The sequence below is a fragment of the Carassius auratus genome, chromosome 19, assembly GCF_003368295.1.
Source record: "Carassius auratus strain Wakin chromosome 19, ASM336829v1, whole genome shotgun sequence".
Classification (NCBI taxonomy): domain Eukaryota; kingdom Metazoa; phylum Chordata; class Actinopteri; order Cypriniformes; family Cyprinidae; genus Carassius; species Carassius auratus.
The window spans coordinates 12,967,539-12,985,565 of NC_039261.1; the positions used below are offsets into that span (position 1 = coordinate 12,967,539).

General features: G+C 37.1%; 3 protein-coding genes across 4 annotated transcripts; 2 read left to right on the forward strand and 1 right to left on the reverse strand.

Annotated features, from left to right (window-relative positions):
• Positions 1-7,833, forward strand: LOC113119461 (uncharacterized). The gene is made up of 2 exons (XM_026288985.1): positions 1-713; positions 7,457-7,833. The coding sequence occupies exons 1-2, from the start codon at positions 108-110 to the stop codon at positions 7,679-7,681; spliced, it is 831 nt and encodes a 276-aa protein (XP_026144770.1). The 5' UTR covers positions 1-107; the 3' UTR covers positions 7,682-7,833.
• Positions 7,834-8,403: 570 nt separating this feature from the next.
• On the forward strand, positions 8,404-12,609 carry LOC113119463 (testis-specific gene A8 protein-like). The gene is made up of 4 exons (XM_026288988.1): positions 8,404-8,745; positions 10,865-11,116; positions 12,130-12,180; positions 12,276-12,609. The coding sequence occupies exons 1-4, from the start codon at positions 8,667-8,669 to the stop codon at positions 12,293-12,295; spliced, it is 402 nt and encodes a 133-aa protein (XP_026144773.1). The 5' UTR covers positions 8,404-8,666; the 3' UTR covers positions 12,296-12,609.
• A 126-nt stretch (positions 12,610-12,735) lies between these two features.
• LOC113119462 (2-iminobutanoate/2-iminopropanoate deaminase-like) lies at positions 12,736-17,258 on the reverse strand. Of its 2 annotated transcripts, XM_026288987.1 has the most exons (7): positions 17,053-17,258; positions 16,881-16,954; positions 15,307-15,409; positions 15,118-15,172; positions 14,390-14,458; positions 13,579-13,634; positions 12,736-13,136 (listed from the first exon to the last, which is right to left on the reverse strand). In XM_026288987.1, the coding sequence occupies exons 2-7, from the start codon at positions 16,943-16,945 to the stop codon at positions 13,077-13,079; spliced, it is 408 nt and encodes a 135-aa protein (XP_026144772.1). In that variant the 5' UTR covers positions 16,946-16,954; positions 17,053-17,258; the 3' UTR covers positions 12,736-13,076. The 2 variants fall into 2 exon arrangements, with proteins under 2 accessions (XP_026144772.1, XP_026144771.1); XM_026288986.1 differs by having other exon boundaries at positions 16,881-17,255.
• Between the last annotated feature and the right edge of the window lie 769 nt (positions 17,259-18,027).

Below are 18,027 nucleotides of genomic sequence, written 5' to 3' on the forward strand. Positions count from 1 at the left end.
ATGTGAGTGAAAATGGGCGTGTTAAGAGTGATAGCTAAACCACGATCCCGGGTTGACCCCGACATAATAGAAATCGTACTTTCTTGATAAGGTTGAGTGTTAACACGATGGAGGTGGACAAATATATCTTGACCGAGGCGCTCTCTGCTCTTCTGGGAGTCACGGTGAAACTGCAGTCAGATTGTAAGGGTTTAGATGGAGTCAAAGAGTTGAATATCACCAGTTTGACAACTCTAGCCCTTCTTGGTTTTGACGCATTTGAACTTGTGGTCCAACCCGTTTCTTATCTAACCACTTTACTGGCTCGGTGGTGGATTGGTGATCAGCAAAATTCAGAAGAGACTGCGAAAAACGAAAGCGCCAACTCTTCTCTACGGAAGGAAATATTTGCAATCCCGGATGACTTTTTCGACCCAAGGTTTGATTTCGACTTCACGAGCATGTCCAAATCAAAGTCTGATGTGTGCACGCGCGGGGGCGAGCCGTACAAGCGGCCCTACGGCTGGATGCGCTTCGCCCTGAGGGTCCGGGACAAATACCCGGATGGGAACGCTTGGCTGGGAACAGACGGATGGAGGAGCCATTCAGTTCCCGGTGAGTGGCCCGTCTCATACCACGGAACCGATTTAAAGGGGGCTGAGGGCATCATTCAGACTCACTTCAAGGCGGGAGACCGTCAGGCGTACGGAAGAGGGATTTATTCATCTCCAGACATCACCGTGGCAGACGAATACGCAAAAAGCAAGAAATTCACGTCGCAAAAGAATGGAAAGACTTACAAAGTCATCATGCAGAATAGAGTAAACCCCAAAAAGAGGCAAATCACCGAGAAGAAGAACTTTTGGTTGGTCCCTATACCAGAAGGGACCTCTGCTGATAAAGAGAAAGAAATCGTGGAGAGCTCAATACGCCCATATGGCCTTCTGCTTAAAGAAGTGTAGGAAGGTGAACATGCCTGCTGAAACTGCTCTCAGAAATGAGCTTATACTCTTCAACATATATTGACATTTTAAAATATTGGAAAGACTTGGACTTTTGGCTAATGATATATCGTCAATTACCCCATGAAAGGCTAAATCAAAACTTATTAATCCATTGGTGAATTAGGACTTCCTTTGCTGTTTTCTGCCTCTTGTAGGTCAAGAGGAGCTCGAGGCACAAAGTAACGCGGGGTTAGTTGTAAACTAAGTGGTTTGAATATTTACACACATGCTAGCATAACAAAATTTACAGTAGCCTATTTATTATTAACAAAAAAAAAAAGTGCGCCAAAATAATAAAAAAAAAATCTTCGCTGAACATTTATTTTACCATAGTAAAATGTAAATTATGATTTAGGCTAAGTACATTTTTCAACCCAGTGTTTTTTTTTTAAATTAATTTAAAATTAGACAAATCTGCTATTATTAAATAGTTTTTAATGCCCTGATGACTAGAAGACACTAATAGTTTTACTTGCGCAGATAGGGCGTTGTAACACTGCGTTGGAATGTGCTGTTCTATGACATTAGCGATGAAATTTACACTATTTAATGAATTTTAATGAGAAACAACGAGAAACATGTGAATAAAGACTGACAGTCAATGTTTAGTCAGTTCAGAAATTAACTCTAAAATCAGATTATTTTTAATTCTTAAAAAACGCCATTATAATCATGATATTTTTTTATATTTTAGTTTGTCATGTATATATATATTCCTTTGATCAGATAACATTTTAACCTGTCATATTGTCATGTTTCAATGTACTATGGTGCATGTTGTCACATTTCACTTCCATTTTTTGAGGGTAGATAAAGAAAAACATATACACTACAATTATGAAACAAAGCGACATATTAATACTAGACAAGTGTAAAATTACTGTGGATAAAAAACAACAACATTATATTCTGAACCCTGTGTGGATGTACACAAACTGAGAAAGTCAAAAAGTGTTACTTTGTGCCCCACTCTCCCCAGTCAAGAAATTTAAAAGACAAAATTACCAAAGTTTTATAAATTAAGAGGCTATTTGTACTGAAGCAGGACAATTATATCAATTTGACACATTCATTCACTGATTTCATGATTTTAATAGATTTCTTCTTTCCTTTAAGTTCTAGAGAAAATGAAAATGACTCTGCTTCAGTGGTTCACAGAAGGACAGAATTCCATAAAATATTATGCTGTATTATAAAAAATTTGTAAATCTTTTTTTTACCTTTCTTAATGAATTATGTATTCTAAATCAAATACCGGATAAGTATATTTGAGTAAGTAAATATTCACAGATAATTAGATAAATCTTGTAAGCTATCTTTTCTAAAAAATAAAACAAAAAAAAAGAGTTTTGTATGAAATAAAGTTTTACAACCCTTACAGTCTGATGTTCTGTTGAGATTGATTGGAGTAGGATGCTGGTGCAAAAAAAGAGATTTTCAACATCTGTATAATACGCAGAATATTAGAGATGTAGAATTAATTTGATCCATATATATATAGGGAGGCAGAACGGGTTGAAAAGTGGCCTCTTGTCTCAGGGCCAACCTTCAGCAGAAGATTTACTGGTTGCAATCCGGATGAGAAGTGTTGCATTATGTTCAGATGTTCTCAGCGTTACTCACTGTAATTGCATTTTTTAATTCGTAACAATGCCAATTAGAGAGCTTTATAAATCAATTCTTACTAGTTACAATTAAAATTAGAGAGCTTTGCAGCAACAATTGAATTGCACAGCTCATAAATGTAATTGTTACTTGTAAAAATGCAGTTATGTTGAGTTACGCAAGGGAACATTATAAGCTAAATTGCTTGCCATAGGCCATAGGCGGCCCAGATCATTAAATCTAATCAGTGTGGAGGCAATTCAGTGTAGAAGCTCCAATATTGCTTGCGTGCAAAGTGATAGGACAGTTCAAATCATAACCCACCAAACTGGCTATAAGAGTTGATTTGTGTTAGCTGTAACATTTAATTTACACTTGCATTTCACAGGTTGATGGGTGTTCATTTCAAACCCTGAAGAATAATAGAACCAGATCACCAATTCAAAACCAAAATTGTTTATAAATAAGAAAGTAGATTTTACAAACCTTTATTTTAAACTAGGGACAAAACTGATGCAAGTATGCACTCAATTTGTTATTATAACTCATAGAGTACACTTTAAGGCTCACTGGTGCTGTGTTAGTTACCCTAATCTCTATTGGCCACAGAAATCAAGCACAACCATCGCTGGCAGTTCAGTGATCATGAATGCAAGCAGCATAAGGATTCCCAAAAGGGTTACAGTACGCCATCATGGCAACCCGAAGGGCAAACCACCAAATGGATAAAATCTTTATCCAATTAGTAAATGAGGTGTAAATGATGGTCAGTTTCTATGATACACTGCAGTTTAAGAAAAGAATGCGCAGGAATGGAGAATTTGCACGTGGTTTGTCTTTAAGCAGATTAAAAACACATTTAAACAACTTTAAACCCACCTTTGATGTTACCCCCTTAATTGTACAAATGTCAAATGTCATGTTCTTTTGACAATCCTTTGCTTTTGAATTGTTTAAATACTGATACTGAAAGCAGCAGTGAACATAATGGTCCTACATCAGTGGTTTTCAGAGATGGTTTTGTGGACCCACACTGCACATGTTGTATTGTAGGCTGCATGCCTGACTCAGAATTAGGATTCTTCCAGAAATAATGTCTAGAATGCTTAAAGTCGGACATCCTGCCTGTGAACTCGGGGGAGACTTTTTAAAAATGCATTTTTTAGATATTACGAGAACAGCAAGTGAAGTGGGAGAAAGAGGGGAATTGGGAAAGTCCCGCAAGCCGGGACTCAAACCTGGCCCTCTCCTAAATGGAACACTTCATGTGCACTTACAGCCTGATGAACTTACAATGTCCACCGCGTGCACGTGTCCGTTAAAGGGATCGTATGATGCGATTTAAAGTTTTCCTTCCTCTTTGGAGAGTTATAAGCTGTTTGTGAATAGATAAGAACCCTAAAGTTGCAGATCCCTTAAAGTGGTCCTATGCTCTTTTACAAAGTCTTGATTTTGTTTGGGGGGTTTTCTAGAACAGGCTCTCATACTAGGATGTTTGAAAAAACATTATTTTTCACATATTTTACATTATTACCTCCCTCCCCAGTCTGGCATGAACGGCTCAAAAAGTTCCTGTATCTAATGAAGTCCCGCCTTCTGAAATACGAAGTGTGATGTGATTAGTTAGCTTGGCCAGTGTGTTTTGATTGACAGCACTGGTTGGGAAACGTCATGCCTGCTCCTTACCATTCAGGTGCTGGTCATATAATTAGAATATCATCAAAAAGTTGATTTCTTTCACTAATTCCATTTAAAATGTTAAACTTGTATATTATATTTACTCATTACACACAGACTGATATGTTTTAAATATTTATTTCTTTGAATTTTTATGTTTATTACTGACAACTAAGGAAAATCCCAAATTCAGTATCTCAGAAAATTAAAATATTGTGAAAAGGTTCAATATTGAAGACACCTGGTGCCACACTCTAATCAGCTAATTAACTCAAAACACCTGCAAACCCTTTTAAATGGTCTCTCAGTTTAGTTATGTAAGCTACACAATCATGGAGAAGACTGCTGACTTGACAGTTGTCCAAAAGATGACAATTGACACATTGCACAAGGAGGGCAAGACACAAAAGGTCATTGCAAAAGAGGCTGGCTGTTCACAGAGCTCTGTGTGCAAGCACATTAGAGAGGTGAAGGGAAGGAAAAGATTTGGTAGAAAAAAGTGTACAAACAATAGGGATAACCGCACCCTTGAGAGGATTGTGAAACAAAACCCATTCAAAAATGTGGGGGAGATTCACAAAGAGTGGACTGCAGCTGAAGTCAGTGCTTCAAGAACAACTACACACACACGTATGCAAGACATGGGTTTCAGCTGTCGCATTCCATGTGTCAAGCCACTCTTGAACAACAGACCACATCAGAAGCGTCTTGCTTCAAAAAGGACTGGACTGCTGCTGAGTGGTCCAAAGTAATGTTCTCTGATGAAAGTAAATTTTGCATTTCCTTTGGAAATCAGGGTCCCAGAGACTGGAGGAGGAGACGAGAGGCACACAATCCATGTTGCTTGAGCTCCAGTGTTAAGTTTCTAAGGTCAGTGGTGGTTTGGGGTGCCATGTCATCTGCTGGTGTTGTCTGTCCACTGTGTTTTGTGAGGTCCAAGGTCAACACAGTCATATACCAGGAAGTTTTAGAGCATTTCATGCTTCCTGCTGCTGACCAACTTAATGGAGATGCAGATTTCATTTTCTAACAGGACTTGGCACCTGCACACAGTGCCAAAGCTACCAGTACTTGGTTTAAGGACCATGGTATCCCTGTTCTTAATTGGCCAGCAAACTCGCCTGACCTTAACCCCATAGAAAATCTATGGGGTATTGTGAAGAGGCAGATGCGATATGCCAGACCCAACAATGCAGAAGAGCTGAAGGCCACTATCAGAGTAACCTGGGCTCTCATAACACCTGAGCAGGGTCACAGACTGATCGACTCCATGCCACGCCGCATTGCTGCTGTAATTTAGCAAAAGAAGCCCCAACTAAGTATTGAGTGCTGTACATGCTCAAACTTTTTATTTTCATACTTTTTAGTTGACCAAGATTTCTAAAAATCCTTTTTTTGTATTGGTTTTAAGTTATATTCTAATTTGCCGATATACTAAATTTGGAATTTTCCTTAGTTGTCAGTTATAATCATCAAAATTAAAAGAAATAAACATTTGAAATATATCAGTCTGGGTGTAATGAATGAATATAATATACAAGTTTCCCCTTTTCGAATGGAATTAGTGAAAGAAATCAACTTTTTGATGATATTCTAATTATATGACCAGCACCTGTATATCCCCAGCAGCAGTTTTAACATTATGTGACATGACATCTGAATCTGATGCAGAGCTTCAGTGCAAATATTGCGTCAAAATCAAATCAATTTGAGCGCGATTTAAACCCGGATGATTGTAACCAAGTTCGTCTGTCTTGGGAAAGCTTGCATGTCTCTGCCATAGTGATAAAAATCGTTGTCTTCTCTAGTGCAGCTCAACCAGGTCTCGTCCCATTCATCGATATCTGTGATATCACAAATCCCGGGAAATATGCATTATAGTCCAAACGAGTTGTATTTTGTATTTGAAAAGTGATTTCTGTTAGATAAAATATCTCCTTTTGAAGTGAACGTTGAGCTTTGTAACTTTGTAGATGTTTCTTTGGCTCAAGCAGCAATATACAGATTAACTAAAGTTAAAAAAGTGAAAAAGCATAAAAGGAGCTCTTTAAAAAGCGGGTTAGGCTATATCTAGTGATCACCATGGCATTATTACGCCTGTTTTTATTTTTTACTCCCACCAGATGGCAATAATCTGCCTTAAAAAAATCGATTTTAAATACTATTTGAAGACCCTATTGTGCAATTCTTCTTTTTCTTTGTTTATTTTCTTATGATATTGTATTTCCTTATTGTATTTTCTTGCGATAGACATTAAAAAAAAAAAAGTAACAATAGGCTACTGCTTTGACAAAAATGAAAAATGTAATTATTGCAGAATTATTAATGAGTAGGCCTAACATAAAATTAATTTAAAATGCAAAATAATAATGAAAACATATTATTGAACATAAAAATAAAAATAAAGTTAGCTATTTCAAGGCTTTAATCACATTTGAGCAAGTTCAGTTGTCTGCTAATAAGTGGCATGTGAATCAGGTGTGCTAAATAACCAGGACATACAAATGTGCAACGCTGTGTAGCCTGTGTGTCAATGCCAAAGACTGAAAGCTTGTGCCATAATCCAAACTCTTGCTCTCTTATTTAGTTCGATTAACACGATGGAGGTGGACAAATTTATCTTGACCGAGGCGCTCTCTGCTATTCTGGGAGTCACGGTGAAATTGCAGTCAGAATGTAAGGATTTAGATAAAGCCACTCGACTGCAAATTACCAATCTGACAACTCTTGCCCTACTTGATAAAGAAGTGCAAAATGTGACTTGTCTAACATCTTTACTTAAGCGATTGTCAGTTGATCAGAAGACTTCACAAGAGACCCCCAAAAGTGACATTGTGAGCTCTTCTCTCCGTAAGGAATTATTTGTGATCTCCGATGACTTTTTTGATCCAGTGTTTGATTTTGACTTCACGCGCATGTCCGAGCCTAAGTTTGATTCCGTGTGCACGCGCGGGGGCGAGCCGTACAAGCGGCCCTACGGCTGGATGCGCTTCGCCCTGAAGGTCCGGGACCAATACCCGGATGGCAACGCTTGGCTGGGAACAGGCGGATGGAGGAGCTGTTCAGTGCCCGGTGAGTGGCCCGTTTCCTACCACAGAACCGATTTAAAGGGGGCTGAGGGCATCATTCAGACTCACTTCAAGGCGGGAGACCGTCAGGCGTACGGAAGAGGGATTTATTCATCTCCAGACATCACCGTGGCAGATATGTTTGCGAATAGCAAGAACTTCACGTCGCAAAACAATGGGGAAACTTACAAAGTCATCATGCAGAATAGAATCAACCCCCAGAAGAGGGTAATCAAGGACAAAAACATTTGGTTGGTCCCCATTCCAATAGGCACATCATCTGTGAAAGAAAAGGAAATCGTGAAGAGCTCAATCCGACCTTATGGCCTTCTGCTTAAAAAGGTGTAGGAAGTCCATCATTATGAAGTTACTCTTTCATTCACTAATGTATTTCACCAACATCCTATGTGTTCTGTTCCATATCTATGTGTTTCTTATAATGGAGATCAAACAGAGAGACACAATTATATGAAATGTATTAAAAAGGCATTCAAAACGTTTGTTTTGCACATCGTTTACACTTTGTAAAAAAAAAAAAAAAAAAAAAAAACCATTTACACTTTTTTTCTCAATAGACCAAACTCAGCTGAATCTAAACGCTTCAAGTGTCAGGCTACATGCTTAGTTGTCTTTCAGAAGCAGTAGGCCTACAGTTAGTAATTTCCCCTTTTATAAAATCAAAAGTATTTTCCGAAAGAAAAGGTTAAATTACTTGTACAGCTAAAACCATATTAGCTGTGAGTTTCATAAGGATGTATGGCGTTCTCTGCGCACAGACATGATGTGCCATACTTGATGTAGGAATAGTTATTTGAGATGTAGATGTACAGTACTTTCTATGACCGTCTAGTTCGGGTTGGTCAGCGCTACTCCAGAAGTCACCTGTAGATGTCGCCAAACTCATTACTCAACCGACGCATAAAGTACCCTACGGGATGTTTTTTTAAAGTTAGAATAAATGTACTCTTTAAAGCTGTTATCGCATTCATATCGTTCTTTTTGTTTGTAAGAACTTAAGTTTAAAGCAAAGTGTCACCTGTAATTTCTTAGCATGTGAATCCGAGAGGACAGTCAGACCGTCGCTGATGATTTCGCATTGCAAATTCAACTGTGACTTGTAAAGTTACCGGGGATAAGAGCAGGTTTGCATATGGGCGCCGCTCATACACACTCGGATACACCCAATGTGTTCCCTGACCAGGGAATGAGTGCTGTCTCTACCAACTGCGCGTTAAATTAGCACATTCCTTCTGCACTTGAAGTCGATGTACGCCTCTGGGCACAACAACACTCACTAAAGTGCTTGACTTCACTCCTGTCAGAGGAAGACACGATGGGATGCGCTTCTAGCACTCAGACCACAGCTCAAGACACAACACGACCCAACACCAAACAGGATGGGAGCACATCAGGTAAGAATACACAGCCCCCCAAAAGAAAATCACAAATGAGCTATATTTGTCAAATATTGATTTGCAAGGTGTTTCATGAGGTCAAGGAATATTTTTAGGTAAACGCTGAGCTGACTGCACTAGCCTACATAATGTGATGTAGATGTCATAATGTAGACATCAATGCTAAAATGCATGGTAGATCCTTGAGTGATAGAGGAAGATTGTGATCTTATTTTTCGGATCCTGGGTCGCCCTAACTTGAAACTGAACCCTCAACCGTTGTGTAAGGCACCCAGATCCTTATCCAGAATGCTGTCATCAGTCCACCATACAGTTTAGATCTACTTGACTCCAGCGTCTCTCATCGAGAAACATACAGTATTCATTACACTAAAAGTCCCCATGGAGAAACCTAAAGTTAAACGGCTTGCCCTGAGATTAAACCATAAGACTTTAACTGAAAGTTACAAGAAAAATTATGTTTTATGGTTTAGATGACAATTTTGAATTGCAATTTGATAACTGCTTTTAAGTTTATTAACCTTGTTTCAGAGAAACATTAAGTGTATTTTACAAGTTTTTATAATCAGCTTGCATGCATTTTTTTATGATACCATGTTACATTTACATGTATTTGGCAGATGTTTTAATCCATAGTGGCAAAATGCAATTACTGATACAAACCCATGAATATGTTTGTAGCATCATGCTCATTTGAGCTACAGGAACAAAATATTTGTATTTTAAAAATAATTTGTCACACTGCAGCATTAAAAAAAATGTGATTAGAAATTGTAAAACGCTTAAAAATGGTGACTGGTCAGAACACCTTAAATACACACAAAACACACTTTCTTTTATACATTAACGTGTTTTAACCTTACATTTTGATCTTGATGGCAATTTCATAAACATAATGTGTTTTGAAAAAAATGCAAAGAACAAATTCATTTAAATAGAATTTTGAGTTTGGTTGTATTGATTTAAATTTGTCAGACAAATAAAGTAAATTTGTATTTTGCTTTGTTGATGTTACATGTCTGTGTCCTGAGCTATCACAGTGGGTGAGTTCTTGAAATTTGAGGAAATAAGATTTTTGGTGATCAGAGGAGGACCTCCTCACATCAGGAGCTTCCTCAAATGTGGTGATGCGTGTCAACCTGCCAGCGGTGACATTTAAACAAAGTGTGTGCTTATGGAACTGAGAAGAAGGTTTCATGTAAATGTTGTGTGCTTTAGATCACAGATGTCCGATGCCATAAAGCTCTGCTAGTTTGCCTGTCTTAATACATCCATTTTCTCTCAACACCTGTTGTTACGTTAGGCTATATTATTTAACCAGAATGTCCATGTATTGCTTTCAGCTTCATATAATTACTAGTAGTGTAGCTTCTATAATAGACTGGACCGAGCTTTAGTTTAAGGGGTTCTGATAGATTAAAAACAGGTCTCAGAAAGAGTTGTCTTCGACCTTAGTGACTCTTGACACTTGATACAGAAGATGGGATAAGAAAAAGGACATAACATATTTTTCATATTTCTTATTGATGAAATGTGAATTCTGTGGAAAAGATTTAAATATAGTAAAATGTGTTGAACCAGGCTAAGTATACTGAACTCATATTTGATATGACAGGATTGGTTTTGAAATTGAGATCGTTTGTGCTGCAGAAACCGGTCTGAAAAAGTAAATGATATGTATATAGATAGATAGAGCTGAAATGACACAATATATCACAAGTTCTTTCTCCGTGCAGGCCTAGTTGTACCCCTTTTAAAATATGTATATACCTAAACACATGATCAATAATATGAGGGAAACAATAGTGGGGAGGGGGGGGGGGTCACCATTATTATTATTTTGAATTAGGATATTTTAAAATTGTGGTTTTGTCTTTTTTTTTTTCATTTGTAATTTCTGAATATGTTTTATGTTTATTTTTAAACTTAGTTTTAGTTAAGTCCTTCACCTTCAGTTTATTTTTTGCTAATTACCAATGCAACATTTCTCATTTTTAGTTTAGTTGTATTATTTCATTAAATTTTAATTTCAAGTAATGAATTATTTTAATGCTTTTAGTTTTAGTTCACGCTAATAACCCTGGTGAAAACAATAACCCTGGTCTTAATCTCTAAGGAACAAGTAATGAAAATGGTGGTCCTGCAGCAGAAAGTGAGACGATTCCAGACCAAACCCAGGCTGAGGAATCTCCACAGACATGCAGTGCAGCTCCTGATGCCTCGGAGGAAATCCAGAGCTCTGCGGCTGCTGTAGCTCACAGTGAACCAGAAGCAGCTGCTGCTGAGGCCGTTACATCTGACCAGTCTGCTGAACCTGAATCCAGCCCCTCCACCACAGCTGAGAATACCGACGAACCAGCACCGAGTGGTACGTTTCACATTTACAGACAACCGCGCTAAAGTTTTCTGCCAGCTTTCATAACTTAAAGGAACAGTGAGAAAAGTCTCATGGAAAAACTGGCTCAGTAGTTCTTCAAGATTAGAGTACATATTACCTCGTGTTTTGGGCTTGTGCATGCAAATGGTTTTGGTACTTTCAAGGGACGTATCTCTTGATGCAAAACACCTTGCACAATCTCTTTTGCAATGAAGACTTCCTGGAATACCTTTGTTTTGTTATAAGAAGTTAAAGCACCATTTTATACATTCATACTTAAGTGAAAGGGGATGGCACTAGTTTAAACGGGTAATAGTGTGTTTGTTTAACTCTTAAGTAACCTGACAAGTGTCCTACTAACTGTTCGGTGACCCAGGAGTACAACACTGCCCTGCTTAGTTTCCCCTTTCCAGCCCTGTTACTGAACATTTTACTAAGGGTTTCAAGCAGGTTTGGAGAACTCAACCTTGAGAAACAAATGATTTTTAGCTACTGAAACCAGGTTCCAGTTAGATGGACTGGTTTCATTTTGGGATTAGGAATACACCATAAAAATGGAATTGGGAGTAGTGAATTATTTTCATCTTTAACAGTAGTTTGTTTGGCCAGATCTTAAATGTGGCGAGGGCCACAGCATGCCTCACTGCCTGAATTCTAAATGTAAATGACAATTTATCCACGGATGCAAATGCCTTGGCTGCAATGTGGAAAAAAAACCTTTGACATTGTCAAATAACAAAATGACTAACCACAGAACCGAATGCATTAAGAACTATTACTCTGCTGGACACAACAACTGATTTTAAATAATGAATTTTATATGATCTATTAGTTTAAGTCCAACATGAGAAAAATACCGGGTGTGACATTTTAATTACATTTATTTATCAGTGTAACTTATTTTTTTGGAAGATGATGTAATTTATTTGGCTACTTCAACCATTATGAAGAAAAATAAAACCTTAATTGAGCCTATATTAATGAAATAATCTCTATTTCCACAGAAAACACAACTGAGGCCCAGGCTGAATCTTCCCCACCAGAGGAAGCCCCTGGTAAGTAGGAAAATACAATGAAAGACAGACCTAAAAAGTTCATCTTCTCCTGAGGATAAATGTCTTGTCTGATTTCCCATACCACTCTCTTTCAGCCTCTGGTGGAGAGGGTTAAGTGTGCATCATCTGACACAGTAACTACAGAGTCTAGACTCAACCACCTATTTTCAGTAAAATTAAGATTTCATACGCATAGTTTAAACATACAGTGGAACATTAGCTTATTTATTATATATATATTGCTTGTTCGTTGCCAAGATATAGACCAACTGGTCATCAGAAACTCTGTGCCTGTCTTTATATAGAAAGATTACAAACATCCCACTCCAGTTATAGTTTAGTGAATTATAATAGCTGGCTTTAGCTAGAGATTTCCTTTTAATATTTAATGGTGCCTATTTTAGTGGCTTAACCCCTCTATAAAAAAATGCAAAAAGCCAAAGAGACTTTGAAAAATTGTGGAATGCTATTTATATAATTATGTAATATTTGAACGAACTGAAATAAAATGTTACATGCATTGAAAATGACAATGGATATAATATTTAAAAAACAGGCTTTTTGGTTTTATTTATTGTATGCTTATATTTTCTTGCAACCAACATGACAGATTAAACTCAACAAATGGAACTAAGTAATGTTTTGGTGTTGTGATTTGATTTTAATGTGAAAATGACGAGTTTAAAAATAAAGTTGAACTGAACATGGCTTTGAATCATTGCTATTACAGAATATGTAATGGTGAAAGATTATATATAATATTAGCAAAAAGGGCAACAAGTGAATTCCCTGTTATTAGTTTAATGGGAGGATAAAAGTCTGATTTTGTAATCTGGCATATGGTTTGTCTCCTATAACTGTACTTATGACTTGTGATGCATGCTGGGTTCATGTAGTCAGGAGGCATCCGTGATGGGCCCCAACACAGCGATCGCTTCAATCTCAACAAGTCCCCCCTGTATAAGACAAAGTGAAGTTAAAAAGACGTATAAACACAATGCAGAATTAAAGCATTTCCCTCGCTTTTTAACTCAAGTTGATCACTTTCCGTAAAGTAACAGCACATCTCTCCCCAAGAAGTCACATAATTTGAGGTATACTTCATCTCCATAGATCAAACAGTGTGAGATGGATTGTGTGCCAAGTTTAATACTTGCACCACTGTTCAAACCTAAAAGTCTCTTATATTCACCAAGGATGCATTTATTTGATTAAAAACAGTAATACTGCGAGACATTTTCACAATGTAAAATTTTTCTATTTTAATATCTTATAATTCCTGTAATGAGTTAAATGTTCAGCATCTTACTCCAGTCTTCAGTGTCACATGATCATTCTAATTTCTCATGCTGATTTACCTTAGCAAACAGCTCTAACTAGTCGGTGTTTAATACTCACTCTGGGCAGGGCAGCTACTTGATAGGCAGCTCTTGCTGGGAAATTGCTCTTGAAAACTTGAGAAGAAAAAAACACAGAAATTAAGACTTTGGGAATATCTGTGTTCTTTACTGATGACAAAGATTAAATCAAACTGCCAGTAAAGTTGAGCTATATAAGATATAATCTTCATTTGGTGTATTACTTCTATTTCACTGCTGGTCATATGCTCTTCATACAACCATGTATGTGACAAATACAAATCTTGAATCTTAACTACTGTAGGTCTTGTGATAATGAAAAGCAGCCTCTTATGTCTGTGTTTATATGCATCATTAATTGCATCATAAGTTTTTAAGAGAGAATGACATGAATTCAGCTCAGAGTATTTGTTGACGCTGCAGGTTTGCATGTCTCATCACGGAAAGTTCTGTGTGGCAGGAGGCAGTGATGATGGGTTGTCCTCGTAAAGAGGAGGCTTTAGTTTCACAGAACTGCACTGTATCCCTTTACACGCAGACAGGATAGGATTACCCATCAGCTTTGTGTTTAAGAGGAAATACCCAGGGATGCACAGAGGCATCATTATCAATAGAGCATTAGCGCTGAAGTGCAGGATGGGTAGTAAAATTATTTTAGGGAAGGTATACACAGAGAACACAAATGTCATGATTGTTTTTAATTCCACAACGAAGGACACCAATGTCATTACCAATTATGAGGTTTTCTACATTAGTAAGACTGCTGAAACTGTAAGGCAGATCTGTGTTTGTATGTGTAGATGACACTCTGTGATGAATTATTCCACCATGATTCTTTAATTCATACTCACACTGCTTGTAAACATCGTTGACATTATTGAAGTCATTAATGTCTGCCAACAACACTGTGGTTTTGACAACTGCAAAAAAAAAAAATATATATATAATAAATCTAAAAATACAGTTTATAAAACGCCTGAAAATTTGTAAGAAAGAACTGACATGTTAGAGGAATAGTTCACTCAAAATATAATATAATATAACTATAATAATAGTGTTCCTGTGGCTCAAGTGGTAGATCATTTTGTTAGCAAGCAAACAAGCGCAAGGCTGTGGGTTCGATTCCCTGGGAACACATGATGGGTAAAAATTCATAGCCTGAATGCACTGTAAGTCGCTTTGTATGAAAGTGTCTGCTAATTGCATAAATTTAAATTTAATATACATTTGCTGAAAATGTACACTCAGGCCATCTGAGATGTAGATAAGTTTGTTTCTTTATTAGAAAAAAAAACCTAGAGAAATGTAGCATTATATCATTTGCTCTGCAATGTGTCCTCTGCAGTGAATGGGTGCCGTCAGAATGCGAGTCCCGACAGCTGATAATAACATCACAATAATCTACAAGTAATTCACATAACTACAGTCCATTAGTGAGTGTCTTGTGAAGTGAACAGCTGCATGTTTGTTAGAAACATTCATCATTACAACATTTTTAACTTTAACCCGTTGCTTTGGGGTCCCATTTAAATATTTTGGGTGAACTATTAATTTATGCTGGTGATACTTGATGATTTACCATTTTCATATCCACATCCAGCAGCTTTCAGAATCTCCCCCATGTTAATGAGTGCCTATGAAGTTTTAAGGAAAAACACTGAAACATGCACAACTATACTTAATATATTAATTACTTAAAATACAATTCTAATCATGATTGTGCAAAACGTCAGCATTTATTTAAGGGCCACTATATGCGTTTTGTCACCTGCTTGGCCTGAGCCTGCACTCCTCCCACCACCAACTGTCCACCAACGTCCATGCCGATCTGTCCCGAGATGTACATTGTACGGTCCACCAAAACAGCCTGGCTGAAAGTAGTAGCAATATAACTTTAATGTGAATTAATAGTGAACTCTGATTTTGGAAGAAAAATTGACCTTTTACTAATCTACATTAAAATGCATTGTGGGAAATGTTGTCTTCCTCTGCCTTCTGCTGGCACAACCAGTGTACTGCAGTTATAACTAGCTAAACAGCCAAAAATGTTTTCTTGCTTTAAAGTTGGGGATAGTATATTTGGATATTATTAATCATAAAATGGATACTGAATATTATATAAACTAAAATATCACACAGTAGCATTACAGACCACACAGATCAAGTGCAAGTTCAGCTTGAGTTCATAGTCCAAGACAGTGCCAAGTCCAAGTTAATATGGGTCTAATTCAAGACAAGTTCAGTAAGTTTAAGTTATATAATGCAAAGCTTAATGGCAGTTGTTTTAGCACAACGTTTACACGACTGCAAGTTAATAGGTCAACTCATACATTTAATCTCATCAATATTGATTCATACTGGTTTAAATCATGTAATCCGCTGGGCATAAAGTGCATTGCATATAATAGAAATTATATGCAAAAACATTACACTAATCTAGTGCCGGTAATACTTTCCAGAAAGCCATTTTTAACATAACCATACTGTTAAAGCAGAGCAAACCACATTGACCTCTGGTCAAGTCAATGAACGTGACACCTCCTCCTCTTTCAGTCTATTGGTTAAAACATCAACACCCACATTGTAACCACTTTCAATGAGACTTGGGTCTCTGCAGAGCAAAAGTGGGCTTTTATGACCTTGTGGGTGTTTTCAAACTGCTGGGTATTTCTAAATCATGCAATCATCCCCCTTACCTAACCCCACCCCTATGAGGGAAACAATATGACGTCAGCCAATCAGGTATCATGGTCTTAAAACACCCTGATCTCCTATTAATCTTGCTTTCAATAGCATTTTATGCAAAATAAATAAATGAAAACATAAATTAATTAAATAAATAAAAATAAAAAAGCTCTCACATCTGTAAATGTTATTTAATTTTTTCATTTTTTGGAGAAACCTTTTTATATTTTTATAAAGGGGGTTGAAGCCTCAAGTTAAAAATGATAAAACGGTGGTATTATGGAGCGTTACAGATATCTGATCATAATGCATGAATAAAATGGCTATTTTACAGTTTACAACAGTTCTGAATCTAAACGCTATTGCTAATGCTAGAAGACTCTTACCTGTATATGCCTTGTCTAATAGGGGCTTTAGGTGTATATGGGATTTTCTCTGAATAAAAGCCATCCCATCCAAACAGTTTATGAAAAGTAAGTCGCACCAAATCTCTGCAAAGTTGCTGAGTGCGCTTTGTAAAGACACGCCCCGAGCCAACATTACATTGCAGCCTATGTCAGCTCTTTTGTTGCTCAATGCATAGCTGGTGGTGGTCTGCTGAGGAAGGTTAAGATGCTGGTTTGACAGGACAGGAGAGCACAGCAGACTCTCTCTCACCTGTAGGGCCCGATGGCGGCTGGAGCAGCTGCAGTGTGAAGGATCTTCCTAATAACAGCAGACATCTCTGAACACTGAGATCCCGACGACACCCGCCGTGAAGCACAACCGTCAGTAATGTTCTGCTCGAGTTAATGAATTTGAAGCGTAAAGCAGGTTTGTTGGTACTCACTTCCAGAAGGCGTCAGCGATTCCTACCATAACGACCCACATATAGAGACACTACACGTGTACTTACGATCATTCAGTACCATGTCGCACAGTATGGAACTATATTTAGAAGAAAGTTAAGGAAAGGAAATTAACTGTCGACAGAACATCTATGGTTAAACAATATGATACAGGTCTTTATGCATGTCACATGACAGAATAGAGCTCTGTGTAATAGAGTGATTACGGTAATTCATGTAACCAGTCAAGAAGGTTTGTATCTTCATCTTCTGTTTTCTTAAACTGTTAACTGTCACCCCGTCCCGAATACGGGACACCTACGTTGACTATACTATATCGTCGGAAAGGTCTAGGACTCCCAAATATATATTTTACCAATATTTTTTTGTTCAAAATTATGTAGGAAAAGTAATAGATTAATTTATGACGAGTGCACCCTCAGAAATCTACATTACAAAAGGAGATTTGACCTTTGTTTAAAAAAAAAAAGACTTCCTCGTTGCCTTTTTCTCTATCACATTTTAGAAATCATCAGAAGTTATATATCACTTGAAAACATAAAGTCTCAAAATTCATCCTTTAAAACCCATTTTAAAATCAGACATTGCATAACCATGTAAATTGCACATCAAAATCATGTTACAAAATGTTTTCAGTCATGAATTATAAAAATGTAAGTTTGTATCATGCCCATTCAAGTCCATCTTCAAAAACGTGAGTGACAGTTAAGGTCGAAGGCCTAAAAATAATTGTATGAATAGTAGCTTAATTACTGTAGTTTTTTTAAGTGTTAAATGTTAAAATCACATTCCAACCATAAGTAGTATGTTTTTGCAACTTCAGACTAAAAACAAAAAGTTTCAATATGAAAAAGTTTGTTTTTTTTGCTCTCAAAAAGAACAATTTCTATTTAAAAAAATAAAAACCTGACCTGAGAAGTATTATTATTCTTTTTTTTTGTTCTTTTTTTTTTTTT

Bases quoted from the DNA above. Each gene is read 5' to 3' on its own strand.
- LOC113119462 (XM_026288987.1), bottom strand. From the start codon at position 16,945: ATGTCTGCTGTTATTAGGAAGATCCTTCACACTGCAGCTGCTCCAGCC. The intron at 14,459-15,117 runs GTAAATCATCAA...TTTTTTTTGCAG, and splicing joins TGGATGTGGATATGAAAATG to TTGTCAAAACCACAGTGTTG. The intron at 13,635-14,389 runs GTGAGTATGAAT...TTTCTTCTCAAG, and splicing joins CAACGATGTTTACAAGCAGT to TTTTCAAGAGCAATTTCCCA.
- LOC113119461 (XM_026288985.1), top strand. From the start codon at position 108: ATGGAGGTGGACAAATATATCTTGACCGAGGCGCTCTCTGCTCTTCTG. The intron at 714-7,456 runs ATCACCGTGGCA...TCATCTCCAGAC, and splicing joins GGATTTATTCATCTCCAGAC to ATCACCGTGGCAGATATGTT.
- LOC113119463 (XM_026288988.1), top strand. From the start codon at position 8,667: ATGGGATGCGCTTCTAGCACTCAGACCACAGCTCAAGACACAACACGA. The intron at 8,746-10,864 runs GTAAGAATACAC...TTAATCTCTAAG, and splicing joins ACAGGATGGGAGCACATCAG to GAACAAGTAATGAAAATGGT. The intron at 11,117-12,129 runs GTACGTTTCACA...CTATTTCCACAG, and splicing joins CGACGAACCAGCACCGAGTG to AAAACACAACTGAGGCCCAG.